The following is a 24,878-nucleotide window of genomic DNA, read 5'->3' on the forward strand; positions in this document are numbered from 1 at the left end:
CAGGTGAGAGGTTTCCTCTCGAAATAAACCTGTCGTATCACTGGGCCAGTAGACCGACGAGAGAGTCCCAGTTACATGCATGCCAGGTGACATGCAGATGTGACACATGAACAAAAGAGCATTTCACTGATGTGCTGCAGTGTCAGGGGAAGGCGATTACATCTTTATAATCTACATTTGACATTCATCCCGGTGATTAAAGGCAGATAGCATTTTCTAATTTTGCTTGGAATCAGAAACATTGGAGTTGCTATCTGGGTGGCATTTTCCTCAGCCTTTAATATGCTGGAATAAGAGATGATCGGTGCTGTTTTAGACTTGATTTGTTGGATTTTCTGCACCTGTGTGGATATAAAAGCTTCTGCATCTAGGTTACGACAAAATATACAGCCAGGCAAAGATGTATTTGTAACATAAATGTTTCAGATCAAACAAATATCAGTGAGAAAATGAAAACAAATTGATGATTTCAACCAAGAAAGGGGAAAAATATAACCCAACGCAGCTTTGTGTAATAACATACTTAAAAATTGTTTAATATAATGAATTTAACAGTAATTAACTTTATTTTAAGGTCAATTTTATCCACCACAACAGGACTAATTACTGCCAGACCTGTGAAATCACTTAAATAGAATCTGAAAGACCTGAAAGATGAATTCTGCTTTCGACCAGAAAATCCTAGATGACAATGTCAGACAAACACTTAGTGACTTTAAACAGATAAATTATGCCCAACCACTGCAACAACCAGCTCTGACTTGGTGTAATTTCTTCACTCCAAATTACACAAAGGTACAAAAAAAAAAAAAAAAAGCTAAAAAAACACTAGTTTTATAAAATGAAATAAGTTTACATAGCCTGCAAGGCAGAGCCAAAAGGGTAGATAAAACAATTATAACATTTTTGAATAGATATCTGAGAGAGAGAGAAAGAGCATTAGAGGAAGAGAAATCACAGAATTAGATCACAAATATTGTTTTCACATTCAAGCAATGCTTAATTTCTCCTCAAAAGTGATTTGTCTAAAGGCAATTTATGTAAACTCGTATGCCTTTACAATGTTATAGAGTAAAAGAATAAAACTGGTGTAAGACATGATTTGTTGTTGATCCTACAAAGACAGAACACTGGTCGTGGCAGATGGCCGGACCCCAAGCTGTGCTGGAGAGTTTTTCCTCTCCACTGTCACTACATGCATGCTCAGTATGAGGGATTGCTGTAAAGTCCAGGAGTAAACGCTGCCTCTTGGATTTCTTTAGATAGAAATCTAATCTGAATAATAACCTGAACTTAATGGACTGTGTGATAAGTAGAATCAACTGGAATGTATGTGTGACATGCTGTGAATTGGTGCTATACAAATAAACTGAACTGAATTAAATTTAGTACTGGTTATCACAAGTGCACAATACAGTATTTTTAAATTTAAATCAAACTGAGATGAATTAAAGGGAACAAACATATTAATAAGTTTGATACTTTTGTGTGTGACGCAAATAGCAAATCAGCCAATCAGCCAATCATACGGTAGCAGATCTAGATATGTGGTTTAGAGAATTTACTGAGATGTGAAAGGTAAATAACTTTGTTGTTGATGGGCTGGTTTGAATACTTCAGAAAGAGATAACTTCCTGTAAAACAGGCTGCTACAGAAGATCCTTTCAAGACCCAACCACCTATAAATCTGTAAAGACAGTTTTCAGGTATAATAGCTTTTAACTATTATCAATTTTTCTGTATTAATAAGGTATTTTAGAATTAAATTCAGTTTACTAGCGAGAAAGATTTCACCGCAGCTGTGTCCGGTAACACAAATAATATCATCTTTGTGGCAGAAGACGATAGCCTGTGTTTCGTCCAAGGTGTACTATGTTGGTAGCAGTATGTCACCATCATCTCTAAAAACTAGGTCATACTGGCCCAACATCCTTTGATTCAGCACTGGAGATAGCTTCTTTTGACATCTTTTGAGAAAAACAGATCTCTCTCTTTGTACAATATGTTTCAACAGATGAAATTCTATTTCAAGGAGGTATAAAAGTGGATCTGCCTCTAACCTGTCCATGACATTTAGTAAAAGACTTAGATTTGCTCGAAGAGTTCATAATATGTGTATCTTCGGGAGTGTTGTTACTATTAGTGCTACAAGTCCCATGACTTAAAAAAATAATAATTTAAATGCAAATTTTTGTCAATGGACCCATCAGTCTTTGCAAAAAGTTGCTGGGGCAAAAAGATAACCATTTGCTCAAGGCAGAAATGCATGCATTAGAGATGGGGTTATTTGTTATGTTGATGATTTCTATTTCCTCTTCCGTCAGCAGGACTATATGTGGCGTGTCTGTGCATTGCTCGTTTGGTGTTGCCACTCATTAACAGCGCTGTGTGTTTTAGCACCATCATCAGCTATAACAGTTCTGTCATGATCTATAGTCACTCATTTCATAATGACTTTTTTATATCATAATGGCTTTTTTAGTGATGGAGGGGAATCTTATTTATTTTTACATTTACATGAACTTCTTCAATTTTTCTATTGTTCTATGAGATTTATATTAAAAAAATATTTATTGCATTATTGACTGTATATACCCAGCAATTTTGCAGTACCTTTCATTTATTGGTATTTCCTTGTTCGAATGTTTTGGTCCTTAAACTCCCACATGTGATTTAATAACAAAAGTTTTTCATCTAAAATATCAAGTGTATTCACAAAGAGTACACTACGAAAGGGATTGAAAATAAGTGACAGTACAACTTAATAATGATTATATTGTACTTTACAGGTAAAGCTTCTGATTATCGGTGATCTGGCTGAATGCCAGCCTCACTTCTGTCGGTCTGCTGTAGCTTCACCACCATCGTTGAGTGAATGTGTGTCTGAATAGGATGATGACTGATTGTAGAGTAAACTGCTTTGGAGTCCTCAGACTTGCTAAATCGCTATACAAGTGCAGGACATCTACCGTTTGGCATGGAGGTGACTTTCCACCTCAATGCCCCGTTCGTTTCTCTCTTGGCATCCAACATCACCAGGCAATGGTTTGCTACCCATAAAAAGATGATGATTGCGTTTTTCTCACCCTACTCTTCAATCTTTAACACCATTGAGTATTTTTTCTCAGCATGGAGATGGAAAGCATAGGAAGACCGAACTGTTTTTCCTACAACAATATTTTCCATAAGGAGATTTTCTTATGTTCCCATTTCTACTTTTGTTTTTTTCTCCCTTTGTGCTCTGCAGTGCTCTATTTTAATTTCTGTATCACAATGACACAGTCTGTCAACAAATTACAGTAAAACCACAAATGTGACTCTTATCCAATCTCCTACCATTGATCTCCCAAAATTACAATTTACAGTACTTGTCATTAAAACCTGTCTTAGTTTATGACAGAATATCCCTCCAGAGTGCTCTGCCATATTGACAACATGACTAATCAATCTGACTGTCATATCCTGACACAATGAAACAAGGCCATGTCATTCTGAGGCTCTGACATGTTTTACTACACAGATGTTTAGATGTTGAGAAATTAATTTACTTTTTTGCAAATGTTGAGTATGTGACTGAGAAGCGACTGAAAAAAAACTGTAAATAACCACCAAGAACTCAATAAAGCTCTATAACAATGAGCTTATTATTTCTGAATTACTTCTACAGAAGTAACCGCTATTTATGAAAATAAATGTGTACCAGATTAAAAAAGAAGAAATACAGTCCTTCAGGTAATTGTCTGCCCTCACCTCTAATGCAACATGTCGCACGTTGCACACGTCTGTAATACTGCAAAAATTGTATAATATTCAGCAAATCTGGTGCCACATAAATCACAGCACGAAATCACTCTGTGTTAATGTCCATTAACTCATGATGCACAAAGAGATAACTAATCACATAAACAGGAAATCATAGCACACTGCAGTATTCAGAGCCTTCAGTCCCTAAATGCAGGTGGGTCTGGATCCTTTATACAGGCAGTATGTTATTAAAATATTCTTTTGATGGTCATAAATCCCCAAATTTGGATAATCTGGTCCTAGATCTCGATGAAAGCTGGACTTGATTGCAGCGGGAAAGAATCAGGAAGAAAAAATTGCTGTCGAATTTGCTGCATTGTGCAGATCATATTTATTAGTGTGTGAGGACGCTGATAGTGCACTGTTGTCATCCTTTTAGGAGACAAAACAAACTTGCAAACATGAGAGAAAAGAAAGTAAAACAAACAACAAGGCTTTGTATTGAAGGTGCCAGCTTCCATCTTACACAATAATAGACCAAATAATATTTTACTTTTTAGTGAACATGTTTCATATCAAGCAAACTGTACTTAAACTGTACATAAAGGAATCTTTCTTTTTGTAATAGAATAATTTGCAGCATATTGGTGACATAATTTGGCTCATACTGGTCAAAGTGGTTTTCTTTATTTGGAAAAACAACAAAGAAGGAAGCATGGGAAATTTCACAAAGTTAACAAATGGTGTTGGGAGGAGGATGTGGCTTGTTAATGAGTCATTCATCCTGCTCATTTTCCAATCACGAACATCATGGATGTGTTTTGGTGGATCTCACTCTGGATCTGAACTGATGACATTATGTCAATCAATTGATTGAATTCTGAAGCCATTTTCTGCTAAACCCTTTGTGATATATTACAGAAAACACTCTACCTTCTATGTGTTTGTACCACATTTTAGCAAACTACCACGAATGAATTATTATTGTTTCCACAAAATATGGCTGACCTTTTAAGTTGTAATTTGAATATAACATCTGAAACAACATGCACCTGTAGGGAAAATCTCTGGATTCCTCCGACTTGCACTCAGTACAATGCACAAAGTGACAGAAAGCTACAGATTTGGATTGCAGCCGATTTTTCTCCAGTGTCTGTGACATTGCCATGCGGCTTGAAGTCTTTTCAGGTGAGTAATTAAGTGTACAGCAGCTACACCAATGGAAATAGTTACAGCTTCATTTCTAAACTTGTGAATGTTCATAATGAGGGATGTTGAAGACATAATCCGGAGGTCAAAAGAAGATCATTTCACCATAAACCAGCAGTGGCTATCTTACCCTCATACCATTTCTGACTAAGGAGTTTAAAAAAACGATAATCAAAAGAGATGTTCATGAACGAAGAAGCATTCAAAGAGAGCTCCAGAAAGACCTGGACAGAGCAGGCACAGTTTTTAAAAAAATAGAAAGTATGAATGGACATAAGTACAATGACTTCTACGGCTGTTCACTGCACAAAACTCCCCTCCTGAAGGAGCAAGACTGTTTTACACTTCACTGCACGTGCAGAAGTTGTCATTACCAAAAAGGGAATGTCAAATTTTAACTCATGTTATTGTTTATAAACTAATTTGTAGTGATCTCTTCTTATGTGTGGGCTACTTAGAGTTTGACATGATCCGTGTTTTTCTGTTTAGTTATTTTGGGATTTTCTGTGTTTAGTCCTGTTTCCCTGAGTCTCTGTGTTCTGTCAGCCCTTGTTTGTTCCCAGGTGTGTCTCGTTCCCTTGATTACCCCTGTGTGTATTTAAGTCCACCTGTTGCCTCTGTCTCTTGTTGGTCCACAGTAGAACTGTGAAGTCCTGTGGCGACCTCAGCTCTCGTTCGCAGTCATTAAGTCAGTTGCTACCAGTGTTCGCTTAGCCTTTGCTCACTGTGCTGCCTGTCATCCTGGACTGTTTTGAGCTTCTTTCATTAAATTTCATAATTTTCACTACAACCTGGGTTCAGCTTGCATCTCTCCTCACCACCTCAAACCCACTTCTTGACAGAGTTGTGCAACTATCGTGTTTGAAAATAATTTCAACAGAAACTGAAAAGAGAGAAAAAGAAAATGTCAAATAAACTAAACTTGGCATTTCATTGTTAACCCTTTCTTTCAATTTCCAGACTTTGAAAATATTTCAATATTTTAGAAAAAAAAAAATCATCCCCATTCAGTGATTAATTACAAGGCTAATAAGGGATATTTGGCTTCGGTTGTGTTGCATAGGTTTATTACTGGTTCCCTTCTTTGAAAGAGGATTAGAAACAGATCACAGTGAAGCCCATAATCTGTGTTGTGGTTTCAAAGTGTAATGGTGTCTCAATCACACACAAATAACCTTCCCATTGGAAGACACCTTCTTGGTTTTAATTATTCAATAAACCAATAATGATATGAATCTAATTACAGCAGCGTATGTAAATGCCAAACAACTTTACAACAACTTAACTCTCCAAAGGTCATGACATTTCAAGTGTAATCCAGAATGATGGACCAAATGATTGCCTTCTCCATGAGCTTTCAGGAGGCAGCAACCACGCTATACGATAACGCCAACAAACATTTCCTTTACTTTATGATTTCAGGTATCTGGTGACCGATCTGTGAAAAGCGAGTGTCTTGGTAAGCCGTTAACAGCGAGCAGGTTATGGCCTGCACACTGACCCACTGTTTGATATTAATTTATGACAGTAGTGTAGGAGGATGACAAGGGTGGAGATGAACGTGATGTTTGATTGAGATGCTCGGCTCTAACTGAAGCTAATATGGGAGGAGGACTTGTGGCACTTTTCCTCAATCAACTGTATCCTGTTTTTATATTTAAAACTTTTATGCTTGCTTTAGACAAAATAAGATTTCTCTTTCCATGGAGGCATTGAAATCAGTTGGTTAAAATGGTGTATTAGCTTCATAAGTGAAACTGACAACATACTTTATTACAATGAATGCAAAATCCTCCTGGAACACACACATTTTATCTTGCAGCATTTACGTCTCCTTACATATCTCCCAAACCTCCTCTACATGGGACTTTAATAAAATCCTAAGTCCCTTGTATTCGTCAAGCAATAAACTTAATCCACCTTACTTTGTATTCATCTATCAATTCATCCTATTTCCATTATCTTTTTTGCATGGGTACACCTACACAGTGGTGTATTTTTTTCCCCTAAATATATAATTATGTTTTCTGATTTATCGTAAAAGATCCTGACAAAAAGAACTACTTTGGAGTGTCTCTGCTTTCACGCATGGCTTCACAAAGGCCAACAAATTACCTGAGTGCTGAGATAAGGTAATTCCATAATGACTAATAATGAGTCTCTATACAATGAAGTAATTTAAATATATTACAAGTTTAACAAAAGTATAATGCGATTAGTTTTTTTTTATAGTTGTTTGGTGGTCTGACCTAAAAACGGAGGAGGGCCATTACCTTTCTGAAACAGCACTGCTATACAGTAAGTTCTGAGCTTCACTAATGTAATTGTTATCTCACAACTTTGGCATAGTACATGTTTAGTTGAGTATGAGTTTGGGTTGACTGGTTTACCTGAATGAGTCTCACTTTTTGGCTGCAGAGCAATGTGTTTTTTTGTTTTTTTTTTTGCTTTCTCCTCTCTAGTTTTGACTGGAATGGTGGTGATGGTATATCCAGCTGTCCTGCAGCAAAACACAGAGCTTGAAAATCCTCTGAAAGAAGCAAATATATACACCTAAATGTCAAAATACTACCACTTAATATACTTTTATAGTATAAGAAACAGTAAAGTCACACAAAAATAAGAATTAAACGAACAGTTTACTACCCAGTGCTCCATTTATCTGAGTTTAGAGATAAGTGGCACACTGTAGTAAAACATATCTTGTGTACTTATTTTAAATTACCATTGGTAGCTACTTTCAAGCTCCCGACGTTAGGACTTTTAACAGTGGCAACGTGACATCAAAAACAGTTTTTGTAAGTTTATATTAACTTTTCTGACCGCTTACAGATTTCTATTTACTCACTATTTTGTCCTAATTTACCCCCTTGTTCCGAGAAGCATTTCACCGCCAACTTGTTGATTCAGCCTCATAAGTTAACGCGCGCGCGGGGCTCCCTTCCCAGTGACGCAGCCACGTTCCCCTGTGGAGGGTGCGGGGCGCGCGAGCCTTCATATTTCTCTGACGCCAGACAAAAAGTGTCAGAAGAGCTTGAAGTGGGAGGAAAAAAACACAACAGCGAAGAAAGTCCACTCAGAGGAGGGAGATGAAGACCTTCAGTAGCCAAAGCCAGCCTGAGCAGCGCGGAGCCCTCTGCACCCTGCACAGCCTCAGCAGCGGCACCATGAGTCCCCTCAACACGGCCAGCATCACCCTGGCAGTCCTGTTCATCCTCACCATACCAGCCTCTACAAGTAGGTTGACAAAGATTTTTATTTTTGACATGAAACAATTATGTTTGTTTGTTTGTTTTGCATGGTTTTTGTTGTTGGAGAAATCAAATTAACACCTCCAAACTTTTCAATTAATGTGATAATGATTGTTTTTAGATTGCTTTTATAGTATCTATCTATCTATCTATCTATCTATCTATCTATCTATCTATCTATCTATCTATCTATCTATCTATCTATCTATCTATCTATCTATCTATCTATCTAAACAAGACAAGACAGTATCTCCGTTTGTGTTTACTCACTGACAGGAAGTCAAAAATGATTGAAGGGAGTACAGATGTGGACTGACACTTTATCGTGTTTTATCAAACTGACCTTTGAGTGAGTTTGTATTATTTAAGGTCAATGTCAACACTGGGGATTTTTTTGTCCATAGATACACAAAATATAGAGGTGTTATTGCTATTTTTTAATATATAAGTGATCTTTTTTTTTTTGTCAAAGCAGATATAATTTTGCGTCATGTTGATACAATCTCCCTCTATGTTTGACTGTGAAGCTCTTAACCTACTAATGGACCTTCACTGCAATCATATCTAAACATACAGGAAAAAATGCTGATTATTCCTACTCTGACTGCATCCACAAAGCTCTAATGCAGCTGTTTAGCTCGCTCAATAAGACCCATACTGTCATGTTTTGGATCAAAACACTGTACTGATGCAGACTCTTTGACTTAAGTGTGAACTGAGTGTTTTTATGTTGTTCTGTGAAATTAAAGGTGTCCCAGTCAGTCTTCAGCAGGCCACAACAGACCAGAGGCAGCTACTTCGTCAGGTAAACTTTACTTTATTGTATTCTAAATCGGTTTTCTCTGCTCAGTCCCCCCTCATCTTTTGTGCTTCTCCACAGATAGATGCTGTTTGCTCATCCTATCTTTCTGCAGACCTGAAGTACTGGGTGAGTGAGCTCTGAAGCAGCTTGCTCAGTTTAGAGGGAAATATCACATTAAAAATAATTTCTCACAGCTGCCATATTTGCTTTCCAGACATCAGATGTCATAGGAGAACTCTGTATCTTGATGTTGGTTCAGAAGTCAAAGGTATCTTTTATCATATGCTGGCTTTGCGTTGTCTCAAAATGCTGTTACATATCTTCACCAGTAATCAGATTTATGGATTTTTAGGAGCTGAGAGTTCAAGAAAACAGTAAAAGGGTGAGTTAATTTTTTTCTTCCTTAATGGCATTTATTTATTTAGAAATATGTTGGCTGTTGGTTTGCATGTGAGATTTTTTTTTTTTCTCCTGATGTTTGACGTCCTATGCTGTATGTGCAGTTTTTATTTCACTATTCCAGACCACAAGGCTATCTCTTGTCACAAGGGGTGGTAAGTTAAAAATTAATAGTGAATAAAACTGCACTGCCACAGTGTGTTGCTTGATTGAACAAAAACAACTTTATACGGGACCTGCATGTAATTTTTTTAAAGCCCCTGAACTGGATATTGCTTTACTGAAACTGATAACAGCGGCAGATAATTTGCATATTATTTCCCCAGAGCACGCATAATTTCTAGAAAGAAATAGCTGCAGAATGCATGGTGACAGGAGCACAGTACTAATATGCACAGAATGCTAATTAAATCCTCTCACGAAGCTTTCCTCATTTTATGAGTGTGATGCATGTTGGACACCATTTTGCTCAGGAAGGCAGCATCACAGCTTCAAAAAAGTCAAGTTCCTTGAATAACTGCCTGCATCTTCAGGACAGGAGCGAACCTTGCAGCGAATCTGGATTTGAATCCTGACCTGGGTTCTTCTTGCATGGATTTTGTATGCTAACCTTTCATCCCCCCACACCCCCATCATCCTGCAGGCACAAACAATGAATGGATGAAAAGCTTTGAGGCCCTTTATGTAATTTATTTTACATTTATTTAGCTACAGGTATAATTTCTAACATCAGAGCAATGAACAGTTGCATGCTTAACTTGAGCTGCCTGTATATATATATATATATATATATATATATATATATATATATATATATAAAACCTGCACTACAAGTCAGCTTTAGCCCAATCATCTTTTACCTTTTACCACAGCAGTTTTAGCCAATCCCCTGATTTTGATAGTTAATGCTGACAGAAGTTACTACAATTCAATAGTTTGATCAATTTTAAAAAGAAAAAAAACATAAAAATACCATTGTATTTGAAATTACTGGAACTGCAATCTCATTGTCTTTCTGACAATGACAATAAAATTCTGGTATTGTTTTAACCATAGAGTGAATTTAAATGTTTAATTATTTCCACAATTCTTATCTTCTGGCACATCTTTGCATTTGTGGTTCTTTTCATAAATATCCATTTAGTCAATTGCAGCACTTAAGGCCTCCCATAGTTTAATTGTTTTAGCTAATTGTTTTAGAGAGATTTGAGAGAAAAAAACAGAAAAGAATTTATTTTTAGTTTTTGGGCTGCTTAATTTCATAAAGACATAAGAGGCATTCCACTTTGTTTAGCTATGGCCATCCCATGAAAATGTACACATTCACTTACCTCCTCCTAATAAATATAAGTATAAAGGTATAAAACCCCAAATAGAGCATGAGGTCTTCCCTGCAGACTAGACTGCAGACCTGAAGCATCTGTATTTCTGTGTTGCACACTCTTCTGTATAGACTAAAAGAAAATTGTGTACATTCCATGGTGTCTTCTCTTTTCCACTGTTGATGTTTGCGTGTCTGCCTCTCCACGCGTGTGCGTGTGTGTGCATGTGTGTGTGTGTGTTTGTCAGAACTCTCAGTTGCACCCTCTTCTGCATCTCGTTTCTCAGCTCCATCCCAGAAGAGAGAGAGGACTCGTAATGAGCGTATGTACCACTCACATCACTTCATTTTTATTGTTTTTATTTGATTGCAAAAGAGAATCTAATCTGATATCCACTTCTTTAGATGAAATTGAGAAATACTTTGTGTTCTGAATGCAGAAATCAAATGCAACCACAGATGCAAACTGCTCTATTTGCTCGACTTCTCAACACCTCTTGTCCTGATTTTTTTTTTGTAATTAAAATTTTTTCTTTAAAAGTAGGTGTATTATGTTTCAGATAACTTAGAGCTGCAACACGCACAGCCAGCAGATGCTGATACCGAAGCACACATGCTTCATTCTGCTGTGGACTTTAAATGCCTTTTCCTGATCCTTAGCTCACATCATGTCATGTCATGTCATGTCATGTAATGTCAGTAATGTTCAGTCTGCATTAGCCGTGTTTTCCAAGCTGAGAGTAATTACGATCTAAAAACGAGTGCTGCTGGGAAGGGGAACACATCCCTATTTGCTTTCAAACAAAGCAGATAGAGAGCAAATGTGTATGAGGAACGTGGACACTGCTTTGGAGTGACTGTTTAAGTGGGTATGTGCCATTTCCTCTGCTGGTGGAGAAACAATGTTTTCTACGTCAACAAAATCCATCATCATTTTGTGCAGAAGGTTAAATCCTGCTGGGTTTTTTTGTGTGTGTGTGTATGTGTGTGTGTGTGTCCATCCAGGCTGAACTCCAGGGACCTGGTGGAATTGAAAGCAGAGGCTACTTCCTCTATCGGGTATGTTTGTGTCAGGTATTGACAGGAAGTAAAAGCTGCACATTAAATAACAGAAATGATAAGGTTCTTTTTGCTCTTATAGCCACGAAATGGAAAACGGTCTTTGGAATATGAATAAAAAAAAAAGGTAACATCGCAAATAATATATGTCAGAAGTTTTACCTATGGTGATTTTTATTTTTTACTTTTTTTAATTATGACTTGATTCTGTGTGTGAATATGCTACAGAAACTCCGCCTGCGAATGTACAGAGACACGGACCCGCACTGCACGATGACTGAGTGATCCGGACGCCTGCCACTGCCCTTTGACTCTGCTGTACATTGATGTTTGAAACTATACAATGAATACCAATTAAACTACCATTCATTTGTCCAGATTTTATTTCGTGTGATTCATTTAGGTTGTTCAAGTTTGAGTCGTGACATATTATTCCAGCATCAGTCTTTGTATTTGGAACAAGTTGGAGGAAAATACACAAAACTATACACTTTAGCATAAAAGTATCTTGCTTTTGAATCGTTTGGAGTCTCTTCTCCTTTAGCTAAATAGTTAATTTGTGTGTTTTAACATTATTTACAGACTTTATAAGTTAAATACGCAGTTATTATTACCAGCAGTAGATGCCGCCATCGTTCCACTATCGATGTGTGTTATATTTACAATAAAAGATTGCTTATTGGTGAGATTGCCAACAGTTGTGCCTAAAATCATTCAACATCCTCTGCAAACTAAGTTTACTGACAATTTTCAAAAGTGTTCAGTTGTTTATTATTATAAGTATGAGTAATATTACACGGATTTTTATCCAAATTCAACTCTAAATGAGTACTGCAGTGGCTAAAATGATTCAAACGCCTTGAATGTAATTCTTCATAAATGACCACATGTATGAATCAGGATTGTTTTCAGACAATCAAGGACTTTGTTAGTTGCATTTGGGGAATGTCTTTAAAATTACTCTTTGAAAAACCCAACAATCTGAATGCAAAGAAGGTTTGCCAGAAAATAACATCTTTAATGTTATTTAACAATTATTTCATTTTATAAATGACTAGTGTACACGCACACACTGTACGTGTACACACAGTGTGTGTACACGCATATTTTGCGTGTACACACACTGTACACGCAAAATATTAAATTCAGTTCAAATAAAAACAAACAGGAAGAAAAACGGTTACAGACACTTTTGATGTTAAATAACAGATAAAGCTTGCTAAAAACGTTAAACAATAATTTTATGGTTTTATTCTTCAAAATCTGAAATGAATGTTTTGTTGTTTTTTTGTTTGTTTGTTTGTTTGCTTTGGGGCCCGGGAAGTGATGGCGCCAATTGGCAGTTTGTATGTATGAGCTAAATACACTAATTCCACTGCGATGTGGTTGACATAACTATTGTTTTTTTTTAGCCACAAAAATAGCATTGTTTTAGTCATTTCCTCTTGGTGGATTATACTGGTTTGCCTTGGACGCCTGCAGTGAAGGAAACAAACCAGGATGTTAATAAAAGTTTAATAATTTATATTAAAAATTACGGAGCTGTGGTCACTGGACAATGTGGGGAAAAAAAACAAAGGTTTTCTTCGGCGTATATCTTCAGGATATACGCCCTACGCTGGGATCTACTGGCCAACTACTGCAAGTCCAGTCAGACAAATAATGTTCTGTAAGTTTTGTTTTGAGACAATCACAATGAATCATCTGTTCATTAAAGTGGACGTCACTTGTCATATTTTAACATTATTTCTAGTACTGTGACTATGGTGCAATTTAAAATACTTTTTTTGCAGTGAAAATAAGTACTTTCTGTTAGTCTTTTCAACTTAAACAACATATTTTGAAGTTCAATTAATATATTATATTTAGTATTTCTGCATTTTGAAAGGCTGAAGTTTAGCACATGACTAAAAGAGTATCGTGCAGCATAGTGGAGCTTATATCTAGAAAAAGTCCATTAATATCTCTCTGAAAATGAAGAACTGGAATATACAGTACCTTGTAAAATTACCATGTGATCTTTAGGTCACATTATAACCATAAACTTGTTTTGTATACATGTATGTATTGTATTGTCAATGTGTTGTTTGAGGTTGTTATGTGAGAGACCATTACAAAGTAGTGTAAAATTTGCAGTGGAAGGGAAACAATAGTAGGGTTTAAAAATACTTTACAAAAAATCTGAAAAGTGTGGCCGGCATATTCCTAAATTTGCATGATAAGTAAATGTAATCCACATCTATGTGAATTATCTCAGTATGAAACTGTTCTGTAAAGGCTTCAGAGATATTGGACATTGGTGAAAACATGACCATGAACAAGAACCACAACATGTCAGAATAAAGTGTAAAGCAGAGTTAGGCTGTAAAACCATATCCCTACAATTGCACAATCCTCCATTTGAAAGTAGGAAAAGCACAAGAAAAAAAAAAGACCCATCAAGACTTGGTGGTGCACTTAAACTGATAGCCTTGGCAAGAAACGCATTAATGACAGACGCAGACAAGTCGCTGCAAAGTTTCATCGCTCAGGTGGAAGGATCTGTTGACATGACTTTTATGGGAAAGTACCAAAATTCTTGACCTACTAAGAAACATAGCCAAAAGAATTTACCACCTCTGTGGTTTGCCACAAAAGGGACACAGAAACAAGTGGGAAACGGTGCTACAGTCATGATACTAAAATAGAACTTTTTAAGCTATGAAATACTGTTTTGCAGACATCTTGTCTGAACGCATTGAGTCATAGTGGCGGCAGCATAATTAAACATTTAGTTGTTTTTTCTCTCCAAGATTCTTGCTGTAAGTCTAAGTATTATTAAAAATACATCTTTACATACATATAAAACAATTCGAAGTAAGGAAAGAGTCACGTCGTCCTCAACTCTTAACGAGAAAAACATAAAGTGAAGCTTTTAAGATGGAATATTTCACAAGTTTTAAAGGAGAATAAATAAATTATAGTGGCTTATTTTTCCCTTTGGTTTCTAAAACCTTCTAAAAAAAAATTGAAATAGCGCCATATTCCCTATCCACTTAAATATGGTGGTCAAACAGAGTACTGCGACTCCCCTCGCTTTGTCTGTTGCCATGGTGATGGTACCACGCTGAAGATGGGGAAACACTAAAAATACAACAGTTTAATTGCCAAGACACCTACAGACTCTAACCTACTTTGTTAAAGTTAAATGTATTATTAGAACCTTACATATATCCAGAAATAACAGAATCTACACGCAGTATGATAAAATATCTACTTTGTGCATTTTCGTCTGCTGCAGAAATTTTCCACTGTGAATGGCGATGAGAAGGAAGGAGAGAGAAGGAAAGAAAGAGAAAAAAGTAATAAAGAAAAAGAGACAAGAGAAGTTAGCGAAATAATTTTTAATTGTCTACAAATGGTTTCATTCAAAATCTCTGAATTACAACTGATGTTTAACAGTGCATTATGCTAAGTGACGAAGGTGTAAGCAGTTTAATTAAAAGTGCGTGTGCAGTGTGCCGGTGTTCGCAGAGGCGTGTGTGTGTTTTCTGGAGAACAGCGGCAGCCGGCAGGCCGTTTTGGCTCCAGTTCCAACTCCAGTCAGTCTGCCTCCTCAGTCTGCGCAGTCAACCGCCAGCAGCGCCACTGGGTGCAGGAATATCCCGATGAAAGACCGGACTCCACGGAGGTAAGTGTCTCCGTTTTATCAACAAAGCTGCTCCAGGACCGCCGCATCTATATCGACGGGCTCCACGTCCACTTTTAGCAAGCTTGAGCGGACTAAAAAGAAAGAGTCCAGCTTGTTCCCGTTTAGAAGCGGAGACCGGCTGAAGGCCCAGTGACCCACATTCTTATCTAATGCTGCATGTTAGCCAGCTAGCATCGACTAACACTGGGTTAACTGGCATACAGCTCCTTTTGGCGTACGAGTTAAATTCAAGCAATATATTTCATGTTAAAGTTACTCGCCGCTTGTAAAAATGTCTCTTTCACTATTTTACTTTAATATTATGTACTTGTGAGTGCCATTTATCGCAGTGTTAAACTATGGAGCTATTGTTTTGTTGCTGTAAATGTCGTTAGCCGGTAAGCTAGGTGGCGACAGCAGCCTTCCAGCAGTCTCTTCCCGGTTTTGCCGGCCGGCTTCAGGGCATGGACGGATACTTTATCGGAAACTTTCATGCAGACCAGGCTTCAGTTAGCTCTCCGACTACATAACCAGCAGTCCAGTTTAATATTAATATTTGGCAAGCCCGTTTCCCTTCACGTTAATTACAGCTGCTTTGTTTTCTTTGCACCTAAAAGTCATAGGTTTTTCCAACAGACAGTAAATGATCACATTACTTCAGACGCCAAAGCTATTTAACCTGTCAACGCAGCTGTTTCTTGTATGGTCCTTGATTTCCTTGATTTTAAAGATCCCCTGCTAATGAATGGGGGTATCCACGGCCGGTCCAAAACTATCTGGGGCCCCAAACAGGAGGGGACTTTCAACTACCATCAATTACCTCCACATTACTAACATCCCCTTCATGTTACCCGTGTTAAAAGTTTATATGTCGAGCATAATTACTTTCATTTACAACTGAAAACTAATTGCTTGAATCTATTGGAAAGTGCACTATTTCAATACTAAAAATCAGAATAACACCTTACTCAACAAATGACTCAAAACAAAAATGTCCACCAGTCTCTAAATGCATCAGTTGTGTTAATATACTTTAATTTATTTTTTGAGAACAATTAAAAGGTTACTGACAGATTGCTTTAATCAAGAAGTTCCCCATGCTGGTCCTCGGGTCCCGTTGTCCTTCATGTTTTAGACACTTTTTGCTCCAGCACACCTGAGTCTAATAACTTCATTACCACCTCCACATGTTATGAAGTCCTGCAGAAGCCTATTAATCCCCCATTCATTTAAGTCAGGTGTGCGACAGCTTGGAAACATCTGAAACATACAGAATAGTGGCTCCTGAAGACCAAGATTGAGAACTACTAGTTAAGCCATAAATGTGGTTAATCTTGCAATTCCCTCCTTTTTTTCTGTTGAATTCAAAACTCCATCAGAGAGCCTATAACATATATTACAAATATTTTATTTGTTGTATCCCTTAAAAGAAAAAAGGCAAAGTAGCTTAAAATCTAAATGAAAAAAGAAGGCTACCAGCCTGGAGCAGACTAATTGGTGGACGTATTAAATACTTATCCACTTAGAGAAATTGTTGTTTAAAAAATGATCACATGACTTGTTTTAATTACCACTGATGTGTCACTGTCATAAAAACATTTCAAACCTTAATGCAAAGTGCTTTGTTTGCTTATATGTTGGGCCAGTACAGATTAAAAATTTAAAAATGGGAGTAGAGAGAAATGACTGTCTTTTTATGTAGAGTACTTTCAAATAAAGTATTAACCTTTAGAATATTCTTATAAATTGAGTTTGTGAATAAGATATGCCAGCTAGACTTTTAGTTGAACCATTCTAGTCATTCCTGTCTTGTATGCCCTGAAACTCTGAGAGGAATTTGTAGTGTGACAAGTACTTTACCTGCAGAGAGATCTCTTTCACACGAAAGGGATTGTTTGTGTCAGGCTGACCTTTTTCTGAAAACTAAGGGAATCTTCTTGATCTCCAAGACATAACAAGTCTGGCTTAATAACTTTGTCAGCACTTATTTCTTCTCTGTCGAAGAAAACAAGGGGGAGGGCTCTTTTGCTTCTATGTCAGCAATCCAGTGGTGAAAGAAGCTGTTTAAATAAATTAATACAATTTTATTTAAATCTGCCATGTTGTGTGTAGTGTCTCTTTAACTTTCTAATTTTTGACACCATTTAAGCAGTGTAGATAAATTTTTCAGTTTCACTCTTACAAAGTGGGTTCATATTTTTTCTAAAATGTGGTATAGTTCAATATAAAATCACAAATATGTTTGGATCATTACTTCCAACAATGGACATTTAGAGAAAAAAAAAGCTTTTGTATCTTGACACTGAGGAGTTATTAATAGAAACAAGCTTACTACAATGTTGGCAAAGGTCATTTTATTTTCTCTTTCTTTTTCAACTGAGCAAATTTCTGTATCTCGTCAAGTAAACACTTCATTTAATGAAACCATTTCTGGACTGTTGTGTTTCAACATTACTTTTTCACATTTTCAAGTAATACTTTGTTCTGTTTAAAAAAGAAACGCGAGCTACAATAGTAAAAGTTTATTTCAAGTCTTAGGAGCCCCTGTGATTAAGCACCTAAAGGAATAATATAAATGTTCAGGGTTTCCCCCAGTGTTCCAGGCTGGACTTGTGCCCCCACCAGGCTAATCATTGCCTATTTACCTAAGCATTATTAAAATGTTTGTATTTTTTAAGACTTTATTATTGGTGTCCAGGTGTTAATCTTTCAATCTTTCAATAGCACATAATTATCAAGTGAAATTTTCAAATTTCCTGTCAACTTTAAATGTTTTTTAACTCAAAAACACGACGGACCGCTGGATGAATCACTGTCCTGTCATCCAACCACCAGGCTTAGCAAGTTTCCTGGGGGAAACCTTGCAAAGTTTGGAAGCAGATTAGCTTTGAATGCTCCAGCACATGTGTTCTTCACACATGTGTGTGAATAACATCAGATGCTTCTGCATTTGCACTGCTGCAAAGGCCTCAAGATGACCCAGATGTTTTGGTTCTGATTCAGTAATACTTCTACCCCTGCTCTGGTATATATAGCCCTTGAATAAAACTGACTACAATACTCTGTCATGAGATGAAGGAGTTGACTAATAAACAAAATCCCACTGAATTGTGCTGCTGCTTGCAGGATGTGCTGTTGTGGAAGGAGTTTATTTCCAGAGACCCTTAGCCTGAGCTAATTAAGCTGTTTGAACTGCAATCCGTCAAGCGCTTGTGACAGAGTTGCTCTTCATCCATGTTTCATTGTGTTCTATTTTTGCTCCACAATCTGTCGTCACGAAATTGATGAATATGAATCCCAGAGCGATGTTGCCTGAGTCACCAGAGCTCCAAATGTTTTGTCGTGAAATGAAGCAGGAAAATGGATCGGTGTTCTGTGATCGCACATTATGCTGAAATAATGCGGACAATCGTGTTTAACTAGTATCGCCTCTCCGTTTCAGCTGTTGACAAGTTTTGCTTTTGCTATCCTCTCATAAAGTTCAGACGAAGGCAGTTTCAATACTTTAATGTAAGCCTGTCGTAATAAATAAAAATGAGCATAATCATTTACTTTCTGATGATTAATACATATGTTGAAGGGCAATTTTTATTCATAATTTTGGTTGTTATTTATATATATATATTTAAAATATCTTCCAGTTCCAGTATTAAGTGTTCTGTACAGAATTAAAGTTTATTTGTTTTTGAGATACATTATTATAATTATGTCATTATTATCAATAGATTACTTGAAAATAATCTAAAAACACACACTTTCCATTACAACAATAAATGTGTAATCCATCAAAATTTATTGTGACACGTCTGCCTTTAAAGTATGTCAGAGTTTATCATTTATGCTTCAGGGTCACATGACCTGCTTTAGAGCTGAATCATAAATCAATATCTTTCTGAAATAATACAAAGTGCCTTTTAGAATAAAGTTTAAAGCATTAGCTGCACTTTATGACAATGTTTTAGCAAAAGTCCACTGTGCACTGTGCTTTCTATGTGTTATCGCTGCATTCATTCTAGCTAACAAAGTGAACTTGACCTTGAACTTTGAGGCGTGACACTGATAACAGAGCTTTTACATTGAACTTTATTCAAAATATTAATAAAAGGGCAGGAAAAAGTCAGCAGAGTTTTTGATAACGATGAATTTAAAAACAGACTTTTCCAGAGGTCGGATTGTGTGCGGACATTTTATTTATTTTTTTGACCCTTTACTTAATAGAAATTATTCCTCAGATGTCTATAATGCATCCCACTAAATGTCACCCTGATTGTGTCAATCCCAGTCAAGCTTTTGCTAACTTTTGCTCATATTGGTCAGATAGGTTTACGCAGCATTATTTATTTATTTATTTGCATTAATTTGTAGGATTTCTTGTCTAACTGAGAGATATTAAACTTGAAGAGTGAAGGACGCAGCCTTTTTGTGTTTACAGTAAACAACAATCACCCTTTTGCCAGGGTAAAAGGTCTTTACATTTAAAGTTATTTTCATTCAGGCAAGAAGTTTTTCTGATGAGAAATAAAATGTTGAAAAGTATGATTTTTAGGAAGAAAAAAAATAACATCAGTGGGAAAGTCGCTACTGACATCAAGCGCTTTTTATAATTCTCGATGAGCTTCCTGCACGGTTCCTCTGGTATTTATGACATCTCATCTTTTCCAATGAGCTCTTAAGTCTTTAAGGGTGGAATGCCTCTTTGCCATCACCCTAATCTTTAGCTTCTTTCATAAGATTTTCCTTCAAATTCAAGCCAGGACTTTGGACAATGTGTTTCTTTTACAGTTAGACGAAGTGGTTTGAATACTTGAGCTCAGCTGTCCCTGATCAGAAGAGATTTGATGAATTTATTTCAGTCTTCCTACATATCAGATCGCCTGCTTACCTTTTACAAAATGCTTGGTATGGGGAAGTCTTCTTACTAGCTAAAACTTCAAGAGGAGCTGCTTTTAACAGCAGTAATCGCTGTTAAAAAATACAACTTTCAGCTTGACTTAGCTGGCTGAAAACTCAAAAATCTTTTCTTGGTAATTTTTTTTCTGCTATTATTAAGCCACACATATAACAGTGTTTGGTGTTTGTGAAGAAGATTTAAAGTTGGCTGTTTTTAGTATAAGTGACGATGTTGCTAAAATAAAGTTGCATGAAGTGCAAAATATGTAAAAAGCTATTAAAATAAAGTTTCAGTCAGGATACTAAAAACAAAAGAGCTAGACTTCAGGTGGTGCTGGTCATTTCTGTCCTGCACATTTTATTCTTTTGCAGTTTTAGTTTGTGTGTGTATGTCTTAAAGGTTCGTTGTACGGCTGTTTCCTCGAGTTGGTGAAGAAGCTAGTTGATTTCACCAGACAACAGCAAGTTGTTCTGTTGTTTTGAAATTTAGGACGTTCTGTAGGAAATACAAATTCGACCAAAGTGGAAATTTGCCACAAAACTGCAAAGTATGCATATTGCATGAGCAGTCTGGGTAAATATAGCAAGACCCAATAAACCAGCACACAATCATGTTTCAAAAAATAATGGCCTAAGTCATTTTTAATAAATAAATAAATAAAAATGAATTGTGCCGTTATTTTAGGAAGGTAATGACATGCGAACGTTTCCTAAGAGATCCACTGAGTCCACATACTGCTAAATAATTGGGCTAAAATGAAATATAGTTTGATTATTGTTGCAAAAATTAAATTGACCCGTTAAACATTCCAACTTTTTTTTTTTTACTGGAAACAATTACATTCTGACTATATTGATTAAATTTGAGTTAATCAATATACTTTAAAAAACATTTAAAGTTGACAGGAAATTAGAAAATATCACTTGATAAGTATGTGTTATTGAAAGATTGGAAGATTAACACCTGAACACCAACTATAAAGTCTTAAAAACGCAAAGATAAAAAAAAGACTTAAATAAATAAGCAATGTTTAGCCTGGTGGGGGCAGAAGTAAAGCCTGGTGGCCCGCCAGGCTTATAATGCAATGGGAGAAACCCTGCAACAATATAAAAGCAATACAATACTAAGTTTAGAAAATACATGACTAGTTATATTAAAAGTCGTAATTTAAAAATCTAAATTTTGTTTTTCCTTATGTCTTTTAAAAAAGTTTCCACAGTGACGGCAACAAATCATTTAAAGTATGAATGATGTTGACTTTAAGACGGAACACTGTGTAACACTACATGTTCTCCTACTTTGAGCTGCACTCAATAAACGGGTGAGTGTGAGCGTGACCTGGAACGCTAATACACGGAGACTAATAAAATGTTACGTGCTTTGTGGGAAGCCACAGAGGAATATCTATTCACGCGGGGAAAGTAAAGACGAAGGTGTTTATTGGTTGAAAAGCTCCTCATGTTTACGGCGTACTGATTACTTCTCCGGTCGGGATCCGTCTGTGTTTGTCTGCTTTAGCTTGGTGTTTAAAAATAAGTTTTAGTCTGATTATAGTCTCATGTGGTCCTCAACCCGCAGTCATTATTGCCTCCCCCTCCCTGGAGCCTGTCATCTTTCTGAACCCCACTGACCCACTTGGCATCAGCGTAAGGCCCCTGGCGGAGGCCCCCGCTCCTTGGAGACGTGCAGCCAGCAGCAGTCGAGGGGCGTTCACCAGCCACCACTGCTGGCTCCTGAACCGTTCTTGTCTGTATGTTGCTGAGTCAAAACCCAAGACAAAGGCTGCTCTTGTATTTTGTGGAGGTGTGTGCAGTGAGTGTAAACACAGCTGGCTCCCCTGTGTTAACTCGTAGGATAGTGTCACAATTCAGCAGGACAGTGGGTAAAGTTGTGTATTTCTTTGCTCATAAAGCAAGAAAAAAAAAAAAAGAGCACTGTCAAAGTATTGGATGTATTCCCAAAGAGTCAGGGAATCACATCTTTAGTTATCTGGTTAAAATAGTGATATTTGGACTTATTGTAACATAACCACATTAGTAAAGTATCGTATTAGTAAAATGTTTTCATAATCGTGATTTCTCTTTGTTAATTTTCCAGGATAAACCCTAATACAACTGTTTGGTGGAAGATGTTTATCAGCACGTGTCAGGTTTTTGCGTTTTAGATGCTGGACTTTCACTGATAGTCCACAAAGCCCCGGGTCTCATATGTTCTCGTACAGAGAACATATGAGTTCCTTCATATGCTACTTTAAAAACGCGTCTTTCTGTAAATTCAACTTTGAATGTAAAAACATTTTTTTTTTTTTTTTTTTTGCCTAGGTTTAAATGTTCCACAATTGATTTAATTAAACATTTAAAGTAACACTTTAATACTGCTGCAGAAATGTTTCTTGACTATGAAACCAATGCATACTGTAAATAATTTACTAAATAAATTAGTTGGAAAGATGTAGCTACATAAAATGTCATGTATATTTGTGCGTTTGCTTTACAGAACAACATATTTATTTCACTATTTAATTATTCATAGTAATGTGTTCAATATCATTGTATCCATCAGGCTGCCTGGCAGAGTCAGTGACCAAAGCTAAAGTTGCTGTAGATTATTTGTCTGAAGTGAAGTTATTGTAAAGGTTTATTCAATCAGATGTTACTGACTATTTGACAAACCAATTGTTTGATAGTTAATTTCAATTTTCAAAATCATGAATTAATTTATTAAATCCCTAAATAACTAGTATACGTGACTTCAAATGTATTTTAGAAATCATCTATTTATAAATATGCATTTAATGAATTACTGTCGAATTCCAATAAGGTTTAAATTGAATTCCTTTATGTCCTGTTTAATTTTTGATGCACGTTAACAATTATTTAATGATTTCCAAGTTACCTTTTGGAATTAGATTTTTTTTTCTGACTATTGGAATGACATGAAAGGCACATCTCAGTAACCCTCAAATGCTGATTTGCAAACAAAAGTGAAAGTAATGTGGTGTTTTGGGAGAGAGCTGTTTTTGAATTTTGAAAACATTTCTCATCTGTTAAAGTTATTATAACTTCTTTATAATTTATGGCATTAACATTGACTCCACTCCCTCTTGCAGAGAAAGACACTTTGTAACAATATTGGTAATAAATGATTTGTTTCTTCTAAAAGATGCAGAATGACTTGCTCCGTGTCCGAACAGAAGCATGTGTTTGCAGGACGTGTCCCAGTGTTTCACATATAGTGACTCAAGTCGGTGACAGAGTGGCGATCCCTGCGTTCTGTTCATGTTTTCATTGCATGACAGAGGGAGTATCAGCTGCGGAGGCTTTCATCCAGGGTATTTTTACTCGGTTGCCGTGGTGTTGCCCGTTGGCACGGTTGCTGGGCCTGGGTGTGGTGCGATGCGTGACGAGAGGCACCATAGATCCACTTCAGTGACTCATATCCTCAGAGCTCTGCTGCCCTAAATCGGAGCAGGCTTGCACACACCCACATATGCGCAAACACACTTGAAGCATCCCACATCGCTCTATAAGCACAAAAAAAGAGAGATAAACCAGTCGTTGTGTTTCAGGGTGATGAATACTTTACATTTTTCTCTTTATCTTTGAATCACTTGATCGTCGATGTGTCATCAATCCGCACATCTTCATCACTTACCTGCTCCTGGTGAGGCTTCGAGGCACCAGGAAGTCCTTTTGTATGTCGTGCTGTTTTAACGACAGCACGCAATGCAGAATGCCTGAGGTACTCACAAGGTAATGTGTTGCACTTCTAAGGCTTTCGTGTTGACAGCGTGCCGGGATTTTTTTATTTATTTATTTATTTATTTAATTTTTTTGCTAAAAAGTAGAAGGTGTTGCCTGTGGAGCTGTAATTAAGTTAGTTCGGAGGAGGAAGAGAAGGAGGAGGAAAGTAGGTCAATGGGCCAGCAGGTCAGTGAATCACAGATGACGTCATGGTTATACAAGCCTTGCTCTCCTGGTTGCACAACACTCACTTGGCAGTGAAGATATTGCTGTGAAAATGTTTTAACATTCACTTAATTTTTTCTCATAATGCTGATTTTATATAATTTTCCCACATGTGGTATTTTCCTGAGTCCCCCCCCCAATCTCTTGTGATCTGTAATCTTGACTCTGTGGAGTTGAAAGCAAACAGTTGCCTGCTTTTGTTTGTCAGGAGAACCGAAGTTTATAAAAAGCTTTTACAACCACTCTTCACTTCTTGTTATAGTTGTACTGAAGTGTAGTTGGCCATTTGTGTTGACAAAGCAGTTATCAGAGATAAGACTCTGCACACGCCAAGAGTCATGGCGTGTGCAGTAAAATACCTCTGCATAGCTGAAGCTTGTGATTACGCACTCGTCTTCCCTTGTCACTTTTCTTTCTTTTACAGTGATCTGGAAAATTCCCTTGTAGATTTATTTTGTTAGTACTTAAATGTTTCAGATCATCAAACACAGTTTAATGTCACTTAAAGGAAAAGGGGGGGGGGGGGGAATCCCCCCTTTTTTATTTATAAATTCATTTTTTAAA

The 24,878-nt window shown here is 36.8% G+C and overlaps 2 protein-coding genes across 7 annotated transcripts in view; both read left to right on the top strand.

The window, feature by feature from the left end:
- The first annotated feature begins 7,892 nt into the window (after positions 1-7,892).
- Positions 7,893-12,166, top strand: nmu (neuromedin U). Of its 4 annotated transcripts, none has more exons than XM_015057873.1 (9): positions 7,893-8,190; positions 8,954-9,009; positions 9,085-9,132; positions 9,221-9,274; positions 9,359-9,388; positions 10,975-11,049; positions 11,732-11,785; positions 11,868-11,912; positions 12,014-12,166. In XM_015057873.1, the coding sequence occupies exons 1-8, from the start codon at positions 8,043-8,045 to the stop codon at positions 11,901-11,903; spliced, it is 501 nt and encodes a 166-aa protein (XP_014913359.1). In that variant the 5' UTR covers positions 7,893-8,042; the 3' UTR covers positions 11,904-11,912; positions 12,014-12,166. The 4 variants fall into 4 exon arrangements, with proteins under 4 accessions (XP_014913359.1, XP_014913352.1, XP_014913367.1 ...); XM_015057866.1 differs by having other exon boundaries at positions 7,894-8,190; positions 11,868-11,908; positions 12,012-12,166; XM_015057881.1 differs by having other exon boundaries at positions 7,900-8,190; positions 11,014-11,049; positions 11,868-11,908; positions 12,012-12,166.
- Positions 12,167-15,242: 3,076 nt separating this feature from the next.
- Positions 15,243-24,878, top strand: part of clocka (clock circadian regulator a) — a 40,524-nt gene continuing 30,888 nt past the window's right edge. Inside the window, exon 1 of one of the 3 annotated variants that reach the window (XM_015058324.1) lies at positions 15,243-15,455. The gene's annotated coding sequence lies outside the window, so the exon portion shown is untranslated. The remainder of the gene's footprint in view (positions 15,456-24,878) is intronic. The other 2 variants (XM_015058321.1, XM_015058341.1) reach the window with 2 other exon arrangements.

Source organism: Poecilia latipinna, unplaced genomic scaffold, assembly GCF_001443285.1.
Source record: "Poecilia latipinna isolate Pla-1442-1.1 unplaced genomic scaffold, P_latipinna-1.0 Scaffold63, whole genome shotgun sequence".
Classification (NCBI taxonomy): Eukaryota; Metazoa; Chordata; class Actinopteri; order Cyprinodontiformes; family Poeciliidae; genus Poecilia; species Poecilia latipinna.